This window comes from Chiloscyllium plagiosum, chromosome 10 (genome assembly GCF_004010195.1).
Source record: "Chiloscyllium plagiosum isolate BGI_BamShark_2017 chromosome 10, ASM401019v2, whole genome shotgun sequence".
Lineage (NCBI taxonomy): Eukaryota > Metazoa > Chordata > Chondrichthyes > Orectolobiformes > Hemiscylliidae > Chiloscyllium > Chiloscyllium plagiosum.
In genome coordinates, this window is record NC_057719.1 from 88,083,181 (window position 1) to 88,100,402 (window position 17,222).

The 17,222-nt window shown below is 42.6% G+C and overlaps 1 protein-coding gene across 1 annotated transcript in view; it reads left to right on the top strand.

The window, feature by feature from the left end:
* heatr4 (HEAT repeat containing 4) overlaps window positions 1-17,222 on the top strand; it is a 66,093-nt gene that overhangs the window by 5,870 nt on the left and 43,001 nt on the right. Inside the window, exons 3-4 of the mRNA XM_043698333.1 lie at window positions 5,564-5,742; window positions 11,741-11,902. Coding sequence (XP_043554268.1) covers window positions 5,564-5,742; window positions 11,741-11,902 — 341 coding nt within the window. The remainder of the gene's footprint in view (window positions 1-5,563; window positions 5,743-11,740; window positions 11,903-17,222) is intronic.

Here is a 17,222-nt window from a genome sequence, read left to right on the forward strand (position 1 = left end):
AAGTGAGGACTGCAGATGCTGGAGTTCAGAGCTGAAAAATGTGTTGCTGAAGAAGGGCTTATGCCCGAAACGTCGATTCTCCTGCTCCTTGGATGCTGCCTGACCTGCTGCGCTTTTCCAGCAACACATTTTTCAGTTATAGAAGGTACTGTCAATCTTGCCTTTGCCAGCATCTTAAAGGAGCTATTTGTTGTTTTCATGTGGCCTTGCAAATTGTTCTGATTTAAGTCTATATACAGTTCCCTGTTGATTGGTGTTGTAGAGTCATATAACACAGAAGCTGACCCTTCAACCCAACTTGTCCACGTCTACCACATTTTCTAAATTGACTTAGTCCCATTTGCCTACATTTTGGCCCAAATCCCTCTAAAGTTTTCCTATCTGTGTAACTGTCCAAATATATTTTATAAGTTGTAATTGAACTTGTCTCTACCACTTCCTCTGGCAGCTCGCTCCATAAAGTCAACACCCTCTGTGTGAAAACGTTGCCTCTCGGATCCCTTTTAAATCTTTTCCCTCTCACCTTCAGTCTCTGCCCTCTAGTTTTGAACTGTACTATCCTGGGGAAAAGATCTTCACATTATCAATGCCCCTTTGGCAGTCAAGAACTTATCTAACTCTGTTTTAAATACATTCAGTCATTTGCCCTGCCTTATTTCTCAAGAGGAACTCACGTTTTGCCCCTTCTCTCATAGGGCCGTCTACATATTAATGGTGTGGACTTGTTGGGCCGAAGGGCCTGTTTCCACACTGTAAGTGATCTAATCTAATCTAAGTGTTAAAATCCCCTACAGTTATATTATTAACTCTATATTTTTAAAGCTTTCTACAATCTCCCTACATTATTTTCTCCTCAATTTCCCACTGATTACTGGGATACTATAATACTCAGGTCCATCAAAGTGATCACTCCATTCTCATTTCTCAGTTCCACCCATATAACTTCACTGGATGATCCTCTAGGAATATCGGCTCTAGTACTGCTGTGATGTTTTGCCTAATCAAACACACCACTTTCGCTCCTCTCTTGAGTCTCCTTCTATCCTTCCGACAGCATCTGTATCCCAGAACGTTGAGCTGCCAATCCTGTCCGTCCCTTACATGTTCAGTAATAGCTATGATATCCCAATCCCATGTTCTCATCCATGCCCTGAGTTCATCTCCTTCACCTGTCAGGCCACTTGCATTGAAATAAATGCCGTATAATTCATCAGTCTTCCCTCGTTCTCTGCCATGCTCTTTCTTGCGCATTAAAAACAAAATCTCATCATCTTTTGGAGTTGTCTTGCCAACTATGTTAAATTTCTGATTACTGACCGTACTGCCATTGGAAACAGTTTCTCTCTCTTAACTGTGTCAAAATCTCTCATCATTCAGACACCTCTGGCAAATCTCCCCTTCTCCTCTGTTTAAGGAGAACAACATAGCTTATACCCCTTAATGTAACTGGTGTCCCATTCTTGCTATTGTTGTGATAAATCACCTCTGTACCATCTTTAAGACCTTGACATCAGTGCTTCAGTTGAGGTCTGACTAATATTGTAACATGCACTAACTTGGCATTGCTACTACCTGTGGCATTACCTGAAACCCATATACTCTCTGCTTGATCTAGCCAATTGTGTTCAGAAATGTAATTCTTCCATTAAACCTGTTTTTTTTTATTTTGTCAGCTCAGTCATTTTACTTACTGTCACACAGAGTCCTTGCATTGTTCTTCAGCTCAACCTTCCTCCAGCTGTAACTGTGCCAAAAGAAGGCCTCTGAGTATGGTCAGCTGGAGTGTGGCATCACCTCCACTTAGAGACCACTGATTATCCCACCCAGAAAGTGTGTGTGCTGGGCAATCCTGGCTACAAATACTGCCCTCTGGTCTGATCTGGATAACTGTTCTGGTTCTGGGCAGTGCATCTCATAAAGAATATATTGACTTTGAAGAGGATCATGGAAGATATAGAATGTGGGGAAATAGATGGTGATACCTTGAAAAATGCCCATATTATAGAGGAGGAAGTGCTGGATATCTTGAAACACATAAAGTGGATAAATCCCCAGGACCTGATCAGGTGTACCCTAGAATTCTGTGGGTAGCTAAGGAAGTGATTGCTGGGCTCTTACTGAGATAGTCACAGGTGAGGTACCAGAAGACTGGAGATTGATTAATGTGGCACTATTTAAGAAAGGTGGTAAGGAAAAGCCAGGGAACTATAGACCGGTGAGCCTGACGTCAGTGGTGAGCAAGTTGTTGGTGGGAATCCTGAGGGACAGGATTTACATGTATTGGGAAAGACGAGGACTGATTAGGGATAGTCAGCATGGCTTTGCATGTGGAAAATCATGTCTCACAAACTTGATTGAGATTTTTGAAGAAGTAACAAAGAGGATTGACGAGGGCAGAGCGATAGACGTGATCTATATGGACTTCAGTAAGGCGTTCAACTAGGTTTTCCATGGGAGTCTGGTTAGCAAAGTTAGATCTCATGGAATACTCAGGGAGAACTAGCCATTTGGAAACAGAACTGGCTCGAAGGTAGAAGACAGAGGATGGTGGTAGTGGATTGTTTTCCGACTGGAGGCCTGTGACCAGTGGTGTACCACAAGGATTGATGCTGGGTCCACTGCTTTTCGTCATTTATATAAATGGTTTGGTTGTGAACGTAGGAGGCATAGTTAGTAGGTTTGCAGATGACACCAAAATTGGAGGTGTAGTGAACAGCAAAGAAGGTTACCTGAGTGTACAATGGGATCTTGATCAGATGGGCGAATGGGCTGAGAAGTGGCAGATGGCGTTTAGTTAAATAAATGTGTGGTGCTGCATTTTGGAAAAGCAAATCCGAGCAGGACGTAATGGTAAGGTCCTTGGGAGTGTTGCTGAACAAAGAGACCTTGGAGTGCAGGTTCATAGTTTCTTGAAAGTGGAGTCGCAGGTAGATAGGATAGTGAAGAAGGCGTTTGGCATGCTTTCTTTTATTGGTCAGAGCATTGAGTACAGGAGTTGGGAGGTCATATTGTGGCTGTACAAGACATTGGTTAGGCCACTTTTGGAATATTGCATGCAATTCTGGTCTCTTTCCAATCCAAAGGATGTTGTGAAAGGATTCAGAAAAGATTGACAAGTATGTTGCCAGGGTTGGAGGATTTGAGCTATAAGGAGAGGCTGAATAGGCTGGAGTTGTTTTCCCTGGAGCATCGGAGGCTGAGGGGTGACCTTATAGAGGTTAATAAAATCATGAGGGGCATGAATAGGGTAAATAGACAAGGTCTTTTCTCTGGGGTGGAGGAGTCCAGAACTAGAGGGCATAGCTTTAGGATGAGAGGGGAAAGATATAGAAGGGACCTAAGGGGCAACTTTTTCACGCAGAGGGTGGTGCGTGTATGGAATGAGCTGCCAGAGGAAGTAGTGGAGGCTGGTACAATTACAACATTTAACAGGCATCTGGATGGGTATATGAATAGGAAGGGTTTATTGGGATATGGGCCAAGTGTTGGGAAATGGGACTGGATTAGGTTAGGATATCTAATTGGTGTGGACGAGTTGAACTGAAGAGTCTGTTTCCGTGCTGTATGACTCTATGACTGTGGGATGCAACACAAACTAAGTAGGTGTTTGATGAGGGGACCAGTTGCACACACTCGGTTTGTATGCCCTTGAATCCAGATGTTGAAGGATGATATTATCAATTGGTTGCACATGATTATGGACTTCAGTAGGGAAGACATAGTGAAACTATTTCTTCTGGTGGAGAAATCCAAAACAGGGATCCACAATAATTAGGCTTTTTAAGAGTGAAATCAGGAAGGAATTTTTCACACAAAGTAGAACCCTCACTCTCTCCTTCTCTTGTTCTTGCTCTCTCTCGCGCTCTCTCATTCTTGCTCTCTCTCGCGCTCTCTCATTCTTGCTCGCTCACGCCTGACAATGAGTTGGGTGGGTTTGGGTGTGTGTGTGTGCGCGCGTGTGTGTGCGTGCGTGTAGGTGTTGAGTGATTCCCCTTTGACGCACTGCCTGATATTGGATGGCACAGTGACAGAATAGAACTGAAAATGTGTTGCTGGAAAAGCGCAGCAGGTCAGGCAGCATCCAAGGAACAGGAGTGTCAGTTCAAACTTTCAGGGAGAGATTGTCAGAAAGAATAAACTTTGATATGTGTAGCTCCTTGCAGAATCTTGGGATGACTGTCAACCAGTGAAATATTTTTGACATAGAATCACAGTGTAGTGGAGCATTACATTGTGCTCTACCAGGCATGTGTAAGAACAATCCAATTTGTCCATTCTCAATCCTTTCCCAGCGTCCTGTAGATTTTAGCTTTTCACGTCCAGCTGTCTTTCACAAGTTACATTTGCTATGACAGCCCATTCAGTCAATGTGATGAAGTATGTTGTAGAGAATTTAAAGTACTATCTGATTTATCTTTTACATCTTTATCAATTTAATGTATGACTGCATGTGTCACTCAGGAATAGCCATTCTAGGCTGATCAATGCAACTCTCAACAGTCTTTGCTTTTAACTCTGGGTTTTGACACTGGGCATTAGCTTGAACTTGCACATGTCCCTGTTTTGTACTGTCATCCCACATTTGTTCCTTTCGATAACATTCTTCCTAACCAGCAGCATTAGGCACTGTGTCCACCCATAAAGTTGTATATTATTAATAAATTACTATGAAAGACCTCAGCAGTATAAATGCATCCAAGTGAAACATTTTTGTGAGATTATTGCTGTCAACGCATGCTACCTTTAAGTCTTCACTAAGCATTCAAGACCACCATCACGTAAGTACGAGCCAGGATGCCAGGGGAAGGTGTTTTTCTTCAAATTAGATCTTATCTAGCTATCTCAGGAAGCAAATGGAGTCATCTGAAAGATGGCACCCCTGACAGTGCAGCACTCCCTCAGTTCTGCACTGGAGCATCAAACTTGTTTTTTATTGTGCTCTTGCCCCCCCTGCCCCCCACCCCCCCCTGCCGGACCAGGAGTTGAACCTTAAATTTAGTCACTCACAGGTGAAAAGTGCTGCTGCCTGAGCTGCACCTGGCTTCAAAAAGAAAATCATAGAACTTATAGCATGAGAGGAGCCCATTGAACCCAATATCTGTGCAGGTTCTTCACATGACATATCCATTCCAATTTATTTGCCTGTTTTTTCCCATGTGCTAAAAGGTAGAGTATATGTTTTAGACTTGCAGGGTCAGCAAGTAAACATGTGATTGGGAAAAATTTAAATGACGGTTCCTAGCTATTAACCTATTTGGGCAGCTATGATTCAAGAATGTTTAATTTGATGAGTAAGGAGGGATAAGCACTGACCCTGATTAGACAGTGATCAAAGTCTTGCTGAAGTTTGTGCTCTGTGAGGTATTTCTGTGTATCAGGACAAGATAATAACAAGAACAGCAGTTGTGGCTGGCAACATGTTATTGTGTTCCGAGGAAGGGTCACCAGACCTGAAATGTTAACTTTGATTTCTCTTCCAAATGCTGCCATACCATTTGTGAGCTCTTCCAGCAACTTCTGTTTTTGTTGTTGTTGAACATGTTATTATGGTTGGCTTTCACAGGGTTCCTGGGTTTGACCTGAATGAAGGCATGGAGGAACCTGGATCTGTAAATCGAACGGCAGCCAACCTGAAAGTGAAGCATTTTGAATCTCCCCCAAAACCCAAGACCATCTTGAATTCAAAGCTTGGAAAACATGTCTATTACACTGAGAATGTGTTTGAACAAGAACTGTACACTGGTAATTTGAGACATTAAGAACTGAGCAACTGTTTACAGGAAGTGCAGAGAAACTGAGTACTACATTTCTTGATGTATTGCTAAATAATGAGATTCTTATTAGTATTCAACACTAGCTGACAATCCAACATCAGATTCTAAGGCTCCCAATCCTTTCCCATTCTTCCCACTTCCCACAAAGCTCCTGTCAATTCACTGGGTAGCATGGTGGCTCAGTGGTTAGCATGCGGATTCAATTCCAGCCTCGGGCGACTGTCTGTGTGGAGATTGGACATTCTCTCTGTGTCTGCGTGGGTTTCCTACCACAGTCCAAAGATGTGCAGGTTAGGTGAATTGGCCATGCTAAATTGCCCATAGTGTCCAGCTTTGTGTAGATTAAGTGCATTAGTTAGTGGTAAGTGTAGAGTAATAGGGTAAGGGAATGGGTCTGAGTGGGTTAGAGGGTCAGTGTGGACTTTTTGGGCCAAATGGCCTGTTTCCACACAGTAGGTGTTCTATGATTCTGTGATTAACTCTGTTGTGGTTCAGGGGATTGGGTATAACCTGTGTGTCTTATGCTGATAATGTCCAACATTTCAACAGGATGTGTGTTGGAGCTTCATTTTATTTCAATGTGGTAGTATCACACTGAGACCTGTGGCAAATTGAAATCTTTTGTGCACTTCCATTCAAATCTACAGCATAGAACATTGGATCAGAGCAACATTAATACCAGGCATTACTGTTGTATGTTGACTCATTCAAGCTTTTACTCCTCCACTAAAAAGGGTTAATGGCATAAACAACCCAAGAAATGCTATTGGAGGTGTATTTGTTGAGTTGCTCAATACTGATTCCCTTTGCCTGACCAGACTGAAGAGCATGTTTCAGACACCCCCTCCACTGCCATATCACAGGGTCAGAATCTTGGAAATTCCTATCTGACAGCACTGAGATTGTAAATTCCAGGCAACCAATTATTCCTTCTCAAGGGCAGAAGTCACACAACACCAAGATATAGTCCAACAGGTTTATTAGAAATCACCAGCTTTTGAAGTTCTCCTTCTTTGTTAGGTGAAGTGTCACTTCACCTGACAAAGTAGCAGTGCTTCAAAAGCTGGTGATTTCTCATAAACCCGTTGGGCTATAACTTGGTGTGGTGTGACTTCTGACTTTATCCACTGCAGTCCAACACTGGCACCTTCATATCATGGCCTTCTCAAGAGGTGTTGGGAATGGGAAACAAATGCTGGTTTAGCCATAGAGTCGATACTGTGTAAGCAGGCCATTCAGACCTTTGAGTCCGCACTGCACTTCTGAATCTGGATCTAGAATTCAGAGGAAAGGGTATGGATTTTAAGTCACTTGCAAAAGAAGTAAATGTGATGAGAAGAAACTTTTTCACTCAGCGAGCTGTTAGGTTTTGGAAGACAGTGCCTGGAAATGTGGTGGAAACAGATTCAATTGAGGCATTCAAGAAGGCATTGAGCGATTACTTGAATAGAAAGAATATACAGTGTTAAAGAGGAAAGATTTGAGGATGGTACTGAATTCATTTGAAGTTGTGCAGATAATATGGGCTGAAAGCACCTCTTCTATACTGTAGCATATCTGTTAGTGAAACAAAAACCAAAATTGCTGATGAAACTGCGAGCAACTGTGGATTAGATTAGATTAGATTAGATTAGATTACTTACAGTGTGGAAACAGGCCCTTCGGCCCAACAAGTCCACACCGACCCGCCGAAGCGTAACCCACCCATTCCCGTACATTTACCCCTATGGGCAATTTGGCATGGCCAATTCACCTGATGTGCACATCTTTGGACTGTGGGAGGAAACCGGAGCACCCGGAGGAAACCCACGCAGACACGGGGAGAATGTGCAAACTCCACACAGTCAGTCGCCTGAGTCGGGAATTGAACCCGGGTCTCTGGCGCTGTGAGGCAGCAATGCTAACTACTGTGCCACCATGCCACTGTGGAGAGAAAGCAGAGTTCACGTTTCAGCTCCAGTAAGTGATCCTCCTTCAGAACTAGATAACGAGGCAAAAGTGATCTATACACTAAAGGCAGGAGCAGAGGGGAGGTTAAAGGAGAAAGTCAGACAAACAAATGGATGATCAGGTAGACAAAAAAGCTGATAGTGGGGATTATAAGTACTGTATATGCTGAAAACAGCCTGTGTCATGACAGGGCCAGGAGTGTAGGGGTGGATAAAGTGTTCAGGTTCTAAAATGATTGAATTCAATGTTGAGTCTTGAAGGCTGCAGGATCCCCAAGCAGAAAATGAGGTGATGTACTTCCAGCTTCCTCTGAGTCTCAATGAAGCACTGCAGCAGGCCCGAAATGGAAATGTTGGCCAGGGAACATGGTGGTGTGTTGAAGTAGCAGGCAGCTGGGAGCAGACAGAACATAGATGTTCCGCAAAGTGGTTGCCCAGTCTACATTTCGTCTCCCTATTGTACAGGAAGCCACATTGTGAGCAGCAAATACAGTAGGCTAGATTAAGTTGCTACTTCACCTGGGAGGTGTGTCTGGGGCCGTGGATAGTGAGGAGGAAGGAAGTAAAAAGGTGAGTGCTGTACCTTCTGTGATTGCACAGAAAGGTGCTGTAAGGATGTGAGGAGATGTTGGGAGTGGAGGAGGAAATGGACCAGGGTGTCTCAGATTGAATACTCTATGCAGAATGCTGACAAGGGAGAGGAGGGGAATATGTGTCTGGTTGTGGCATATTGCTGGAGAAGGTGGCTTATGATCATTTGTGTATGGAGGCTGGTGAGGTGGAAAGTGAGGACTGTGATTTGAACCTGTGTCTCTAGATGGCATTGGGAAGCCAGTTTTAGCAGTTATAGCACCTGTTAACCAATATTTTTCCAGGGGAATGACATTACAGTAGAGATGCAGAGAACCCTACCCACCCCACCCTCAACCCCACATCACTTTTACAGCTCATCTTGTCACAACTCTGAAGAGCAGAGCAGGATGTTGGAGCACTATTGCAGCAGCAATGAGAGAAATGGTAACAGCACATGAGGGGAAGGAAAAGCCCTCAGAACAGAGGTCTTTTTGTATTTGATCTGCAGTGCAGGCATGTTTGACAGCTGAGCTCAAACTATGATCTTCACAGCAAACTATTTGAACAGAAGGACTTTGGAGTTCAGATGCACAGTTCTTCAAAAATGGAGTCACAGGTAGACAGGACAGTGAGGAAGGCCTTTGGCACACTGGCCTTCATCAGTCAGGGCTCTGAGTATAGAAGTTGGAAAGTTATGTTGCAGTTTTACAGGACTTTGGTGAGGCCGCATTTGAAGTATTGTGTTCAGTCTTGCTAAAGGAAGGATGTTATTAAACTGGAAAGAGTGCAGTAGGAATTTACAAGGATGTTGCCAGGACTCAATGGTCTGAGTTATAGGGAGAGGTTGGACAAGCTAAGACTTTTTTCTTTCGAGCATAGGAGACTGAGCGGGGATCTTATAGAAATGTACAGGATCATGAGAGGCATGGGTCGAGAGTGTGGTGCTGGAAAAGCACAGCAGATCAGGCAGCATCCGAGGATTAGGGGAATCGTCATTTTGGGCATAAGACCATCGGGAATTTCCTGATGAAGGGCTTATGTCCAAAATATTGATTCTTCTGCTCCTCGGATGCTGCCTGACCTGCTGTGCTTTTCCAGCACCACACACTTGACTCTGATCTCCAGCATCTGCAGTCCTCACCCTCTCCTCCATGAGAGGCATGGATAGGGTGAATGCAGTCAGTCATTTTCCCAGGGTTGAGAAATCGAGGGCTAGAGGTTGGCAGTTTAAGGTTAGGGGGCGAAAATAAAGGGGACAACTTCTTTATGCAGAGGATGGTATACTTATGGAATGAGCTGCCAACGAAAGTAGTTGAGGCAGATACTTTAACAACATTTAAAAGGAATTTGGACAAATATGTGGATGGGGAATGTTTAGAAGGATATGGGCCAAGTGCAGGGAAATGGGGTTAGCATTGATGGATATTTTGGTAGGCATGGACCAGTTTGGGCTGTGCTGGAGGACTCTATGACTATTAAAAGACTAGTGTATAAGACCAGTAACACACACACTTGTGGATTGCTGTTCTTTTTAACCCTTTTGTATATCCTTGAAAGGTTAAACACAAACATGTCTGCAGGAGGTGGCCACTTGCTGAGAGAGAGTGGTGTGGGTAGTCAGCCTCTCATTATCACTTTAGTTTCATTTTTTTCTGTTTGGAGTTTCCCTCACTCTGAACAGGTGTGACTTTCCACAGATCCACAAAAGACTCTGCCAGACAGTCACTAACTTACATCCAAACCAACCTTTGGCTGTACATTCCTCTTCTATAAAAAAAGACTTGCTTAAGTTCAGTATATCCATAAGCATTTTGGATTTGTGACATCATGAGAGTTGTACTAGGATTTTTGATTGTAAAGTGAGAAAAATGTATTAATGTACAATAACTATAGGACAGGTGATGTATTGCTGCTGCAGTTTGTGGGGGCTGATTGATTGTGGGGGCTGTGATCCAAGACAACCACATCTGAAGTGCGAGGAACTTTGGCTCTGTCATTAAGCTGGAGAACGAGTTGCAAATGCTATGATGCAAAAAGGACCAGAAAAATTACAAAGACATTTTATTTAAAAAGGCAGTCACATCCCTTAAGGTACAATCGTCTGATTTGCTCTAGGGTCAGAGACAGGGAAGTGTGACTGTAAGTGAGGCAGAAAAGGAGATAGAGAAGATAGAAGCGGTGGAGGTGCAGCTTTGTAATTGTGCAACAGGTTTGAGCTTCTTGCAGATTGTGTGAATGTGAGCGAGGGTTGCAAGGTGAATGAACAAATGTACGATGGCAGAGTGGTATAGGAAGCCATTTAAGTGGGTTAGCAAATGAGTATGTAGTTGGAGAGATTAACCATTGTTTGCAGTTGAGAATTCGAGTCCAGAAGGTTACGTTGTCTGTGTTGAGAGTGTGTTGCTGGAAAAGCACAGCAGTTCAGGAAGCATCAGAGGAGCAGGAAAATTGACGTTTTGGGCCAGAGCCCTTCATCAGGGATCAGTTATGTTGTCTGCCTGAGTTTGGAATATCTGCTCTGGGGAAGAGAAGAAAAGTGATGTAGTGTAAATAAAATCAGAGCGAAGAATGTCTGACTCATAAATTAATGTGGGAGATATGGGTTTCAGCTTATTAGCTACTGACATCAGTATTGGAAAATTGGGTGAGGTACCATTGAGATTATCTTCATCTGAATAGTGTTGGGACAGGAAGTCTCATTACCAGGATGGTCACAAAGGCTTTAATCTAAAGAGTGAAGGTGAAGAGATTACATGAGAGATGTGGTAAATCAAAGGGAGGCAATCAAATAAGAGAACAAGTTAATAATTTGTGTAAGGATAACCAGAATGTGGCAAGAAGGACCAGAAAGCACAAATATAAGCATTCACAAGCAGAAAGGGCTGGTACCTTAATATTGAAGGGGATTTGACATTTTGAAAAGAGTGGAATTGAGGAAAAGGTGGCACAGCCATTCTGTTAATAAAGGATGTCATTAGTACAGCAATGAGAATGAATGGGTGAATCCTCATAAATTCTTTAATTACCTCAATAAGCAGGTCCCCTCACTTGTTCTGTGATCATATCTATGCACAGACGACGCCTCATCTATTTTGTGACTATTCTGAATTGACCACCCTTCATGCAATACGCCACTAAACAGTAACTCCCCACTCATGGTGTGAATAAATCTCTGAAGTGGATAAGTGTTCACAGACTGAAAGTAACCCAGAATGGCATGAGGCTTTGGAATAAGTTAAAAGTCTGAGGTAAGGACATTGCATTGGGCAGTGTAAACAGGAACAGGACATAACTCAATATGCTTAGGTTATTGTGGTGGGTATATCTTTGATCTGTTGGAAGAGTCAACAAATTCTTCATGGCTATTCTTGTTTAGGTGTTAATGTTGGGATGTTTGGGCATTATATATGAGTTGGTTTGTGTCACCGAGGTTTTAATTTACAGGGTCATCCAGTGTGGTTTACCACTGTGGCGAGAAATACAAGGAGAGGATCATCATGGACAACCTTTCCGAATATCAGAAACACCTCCAAGAGCGCTTCCCCAAGCCCCCAGAAGAGTGGTTGGAGGACAAAGGGGACAAAGACAAACAGCAAGTACCTCCAGGTCTGAACACCATTAAAAGCTATGTGAGTAATCTGGGGTGTTTGTCACTTCCGAGAGTCATAGAGATGTACAGCATGGAAACAGACCCTTTGGTCCAACTCGTCCATGCTGACCAGATATCCCAACCTAATCTGGTCCCACTTGCCAACACCTGGCTCATATCCGTCCAAATTCTTCCTATTCATATACCCATTCAGATGCCTTTTAAATATTGCAATTGTACTAGTCTCCACCACTTCCTCTAGCAGCTCATTCCATACGTACCACCCTCTGCATGTAAAGGTTGCCCCTTAGGTCTATTTATATCGTGGTCTATTTATATTTATTACACCAAACCTATGCCCTCTAATTCTGGACTCCCCCACCCCAGGGAAAAGACTTTGTCTATTTATCCTACCTATGCCCCTCATGATTTTGTATACCTCTATAAGGTCACCCCCTCAGCCTCCGATGCTCCAGGGGAAAACAGCCCCAGCCTATTCAACCTCTCCCTATAGCTCAAATCCCTCCAACCCTGGCAACATCCTTGTAAATCTTTTCTGAACCCTTTCCAGTTTCACACATCTTTCCGATCGGAAGGAGACCAGAATTGCACGTGGTATTCCAACAGTGGCCTAACCAATGTCCTGTACAGCCAAGCTCTTTATTCAGCAACACTCCCGAGGACCTTATCATTAAGTGTATAAGTCCTAAGATTTGCTTTCCCAAAATACATTTATCTAAATTAAACTCCATCTGACACTTCTCAGCCCATTGTTACATCTGATCAAGATCCCATTGTAATCTGAGTTAACCTTCTTTGCTGTCCATTACACCTCCAATTTTGGTGTCATCTGCAAACTTACTAACTATACCTCTTAGGCTCACATCCAAATCATTTATATAAATCTTATGGTAGAAGTTACCTGCTCAACATTTGGAAGACTGAAAATCTTGCCTTTGAGCCTGTTACAAGCTCCACTTAGTGCCATACCCATGGACTGATAAAATACACCTAGCTCCCTTACGTGTATTTTTCAGGGCTCACTCCCACATGCATTGAATAGACCTCCTATGAGCCCCCTCTCAGAAATACCTTGGTGACTCATCAAAGTTGATCAGCTCCCAAGAATCCTTTAAAGTTTTATTAATTTCACCTCCCGTCTGGTAAGTTCACAGCTTCTTTCAAATAGGCTTCTTAAATCCTCTTTCAAGGATTCCTTCTTCAAATTAAGTATATTCTACCAGAACTGATTATCTCAAAAGCTACATTAGTTTCTACATTATCAGTGACGTTAATAGTTTTAAATACTTGAATCAGATCCTATCAGAACTCACCTCTCCAGGATATCCAACCCCAAGCCTGAGGTCTATCTTAGGCCTGAGATCGTCCACTTTGCCTTTCTTTGTCCCATCTCCAAGGTCTCAAAGTTCTTTAAATGGGTAGAATAAAGCTATACACAGCAGTTCAGCATTATATAAATATGAGTTGCATTGCTGTTTCGTCTTTTTTAATGAATAAAAGTTCTCGATGTGCCAGGCACAGCTTTATGTAGTGTTTAATATAGAAAAGTTTAACAATGTGTATCACAGAGGTGTAATCATAAAGTGAGCGCTGAAGTATAGGGGAAAACATTAGATACAGTGAGCAAAGGCTTGTATCGAGGGGAATTTAAAGGAGGGTATAAACAAAAAGATAGAAATGGAAATATAGAAGGGAATAGAAAGAGAATTCCAGGAGTGTGAGGCCTACACTGAAGAGACAGCTGACACTAATGAAGGGAGTGAGAGATGCGCAAAAGACCAGAAGTCAGAGGGAGTTGTAGAGCAGAAGAGGGTACAAATAATGAAAGAAGGGATGTGAGGTCAGAAGTTCAGCTTGAATAGTGAACAATCTGACTCAGCCTGAGATTGGCCCAGGGGAATGGAGTGGATGGGAAAGGTGTGAGGTTTGACGCTAGAGATCAAGATGATGACTTTGCTCTTTCCAAATTTAGCAAAGAAACTGTGGTTCAGTTGTAGAGGGCTATCTTGGCAGATAGAATATAACATGGGAAAATGTGAGGTTATGCACTTTTGTGTGAAGAATAGAGGAGTTGAATATTGTTTAAATGGAGAAAGACTGCAGAAAGTTTCAGGATAGAGGAATTTGGGAGGCCTCAGACATAAATCACAAAATACTGGCATCATCACGTTTGGTGGTAATATGAACACAAGTCAAACTGTGGCCTTTATTTCAAAGGGAATTGAGCATAAAAATAGGGAGTCTTTTGCTAAATTTATACAAGGTACAGACCACAGGTGAGCAGTATTGGACTGCTTATCTAATGAAAGATATGCTAGCATTGGAGGCAATCCAGGGAAGGCTGCGTCTCCTGCTTTTTGTCATTTATAAATGACTTGGATGTGAAAAGAGGAGGAATGGTTAGCAACTTTGCAGATGACACCAAAATTGATGGTGTAGTGGACAGTGAAGAAGGTCATCTCGGAGTACAACATTGATTAGATGGGCCAGTGGACCAAGGAGTTGAAGATGGAGTTTAATTTAGATAAATGTCAAGTGTTGCACTTTTGTAAGGCAAATCAGGGTAGAATTTGTACAGTTAATACTAGTGTTTGGGAATGTTGCTGAACAAAGAGACCTTGGGTGGAGGTGCATAGTTCCTTGAAGTGGAGTCACAGGGTGGTGAAGAAGGCATTTGGCACACTTGCCTTCATTGGTCAGTGACGTTGAGTCTTGGAGTTGGGATGTCATGTTGTGGCTGTACAGGACATTGGTGAGCCACTTTTAGGATATTGTATTCAGTTCTGGTCTTCCTGCTATAGGAAAACGTTAGAAATCACACCACCAGGTTATAGTCACAGGATAATTTTGAAGCACTAGCTTTTGAACGTTGCTCCTTTATCAGGTAGCTGTGGAACGGGATCATAAGACATAAAATTTATAGCAAAAGATTACAGTGTCAAGCAACTGAAATGATATATTGAACAAACCTAGATTGCTGTTTAGGATGGGTTACACGTTTCATTAATATGTAACCCCCAGAAATTTTAAGTCACATTCTTGAGATAACTTAAGGTTTTGTATATAAAAAAGGAGACATCTCAGCTCCGACAATGTATTAAAGGTTAAGTCTACCTGTATCCCAAACTTAAATCAGACTGGCTTCATTTCCCAAGTAGGAATTTATAAAATATTACATGAATTAACAGCCTGCAGTTTTTGAGTAAAATAGAATGTATTTGCAAATGAACTTCTGCAAATGCAAATTCACCCGTAGACTTGTATGTGTGCATGCAAAGAGAGTATGAGTGCACACAAGAGTGAGTGTGTGCAAGCTTGGTAAAGTGTGTGTGTGTGAGTGTGATGGAGTATAAGCCTGTGAGAGTGTGTGTGTGTGTATGAGAGAGGGTCTGTAAGAGTGTGTGTGTATGAGAGGGTGTATAGTGCAGTGGAGTCACCTGTAATGTGACGTGAACCAAGGTCCCGGTTGAAGTCATCCACTTGGGTTCCAAACTCTGCTATCAGCATCTTTTCGGTCACTCTGCGTTGTTGCGTATCCCGAAGTCCGCCTAGGAGGATAGTCACCTGGAGATCAGAGGCAAATGTCCCTCACCGCTGAAGTATCTACTGACTGGGAGGAAACATCCCTGTCTGGCGATTGTTGCGCAGTGTCCATTCATCCATTGTCATAGCATCTGCTTGGTCTCGGCAATGTACTATGCCTTGAGGCATCCTTGCCTGTAGCGTATGAGGTAGACAATGTTGGCCGAGTCATGTGATTACCTGCCGCATACATAGTGGGTAGTATCCACGTCTTGCAGTGATTGCCATTTTCACTTCGTCTCTTAAATAGGTAATCCTTTATTTTTAAACAGTGACCCCTGGTTCTAGATTCGCTCAAGAGAGGAAACATCCTCTCAACATCCATCCTGTCAAGACCCCTCAGGAACTTGTGTTACAATGAAGTAATCTTTTACTCTTTGAAACACAAGCAAATACAAGCTATCCAACCTTTCCTCATAAGGCAACAGCTTGGTTTCAAGTATTAGTGTAGTAAACCTTCTCTGACTGCCTTCAATGCATTTGTATTCTTCAAGTAAGGAAACACTACAGTACACAGTACTCCTGATATGGTTTCACTGAAGCATAACATTTCATTGTGACTTTCCCTCACAGTAAAAAATAACTCTTCTAATTATTTGATCAATTGGGGACTATATGAGGCCTGATTTTAACTGCGTTGAAGTCAATGAGTTTTAAGTGAGTTAACGCCTATTACCTTAGACACATGGCATTTGGCCCTTCCTTTGTTTTCACTGAGGTAGAATCATAAGCCAAGAAAGAAGAACACTCCTCATGTGATGAATAAAATTAAAACATGCATAGGCCTTTTTGAATTTGGGTATGTGGTGGCCTTGAAATGTTCCTTCTCGGATGATGTCACATCATCATTGAATCACAGTTGAAAGAGCTGTGAAATTAGTCTTATTCCTTTGCTCATAACCCAAAGCCATACATTTTGTTCAATGCCTTCTTGAAACTAAAGCTTTCAGCTTTTAGCAATCTTTCAGACAGAGCAATGCAGATCATCGTAACTCGCTGTTTAAAAAATATTTTTCCTCTCCTTTGGTTCTTTTGCCGGTTATCTTAAACCAGTGTCCTCTGGTTACTGACTCCCCTGCCAATTAAACTAGCTTCTCATCCTTCACTGTATCAAAACCCTTTATAATTTTGAACACCACTAAAAGGGTTTCCCCCTTACCTTGTGCTAATCTTGGGAGAGTAAATCCAGCTTCTGTAGTCTCTCCACAAAACTGATCTATTTCATCCCTGGTACTGCTGTAGTAAATCTCTGTTTAACTTATCCCAAAGCTTGACGTCTTTTCTAAACCCAGCAATGAATGCAATATTCCAACTGAAGCCCAACCAGTGGTTTGTAAATGATAATGTTATATGTCCTTTTTATGAGTGGCATTCTGACACTCCTAGTGATATGCTCTTGACCAGCCAAGGATGAGAAATATTTGGCACCAATTCAATATTTGGAGTTTGCACATTCTTCCCATGTCTGCGTGGGTTTCCTCCGGGTGCTCCGGTTTCCTCCCACAGTCCAAAGATGTGCAGGTCAGGTGATTTGGCCATGCTAAATTGCCCGTAGTGTTAGGTAAAGGGGTAAATGTAGGGGAATGGGTGGGTTACGCTTCGGCGGGTCGGTGTGGACTTGTTGGGCCGAAGGGCCTGTTTCCACACTAAGTAATCTAATCTAATCTAAAACAGGCAGCCAAACAGCTTGAGGTGGCATAACTAATGGAAGAGATAATGACAGCTGCTTCTCAA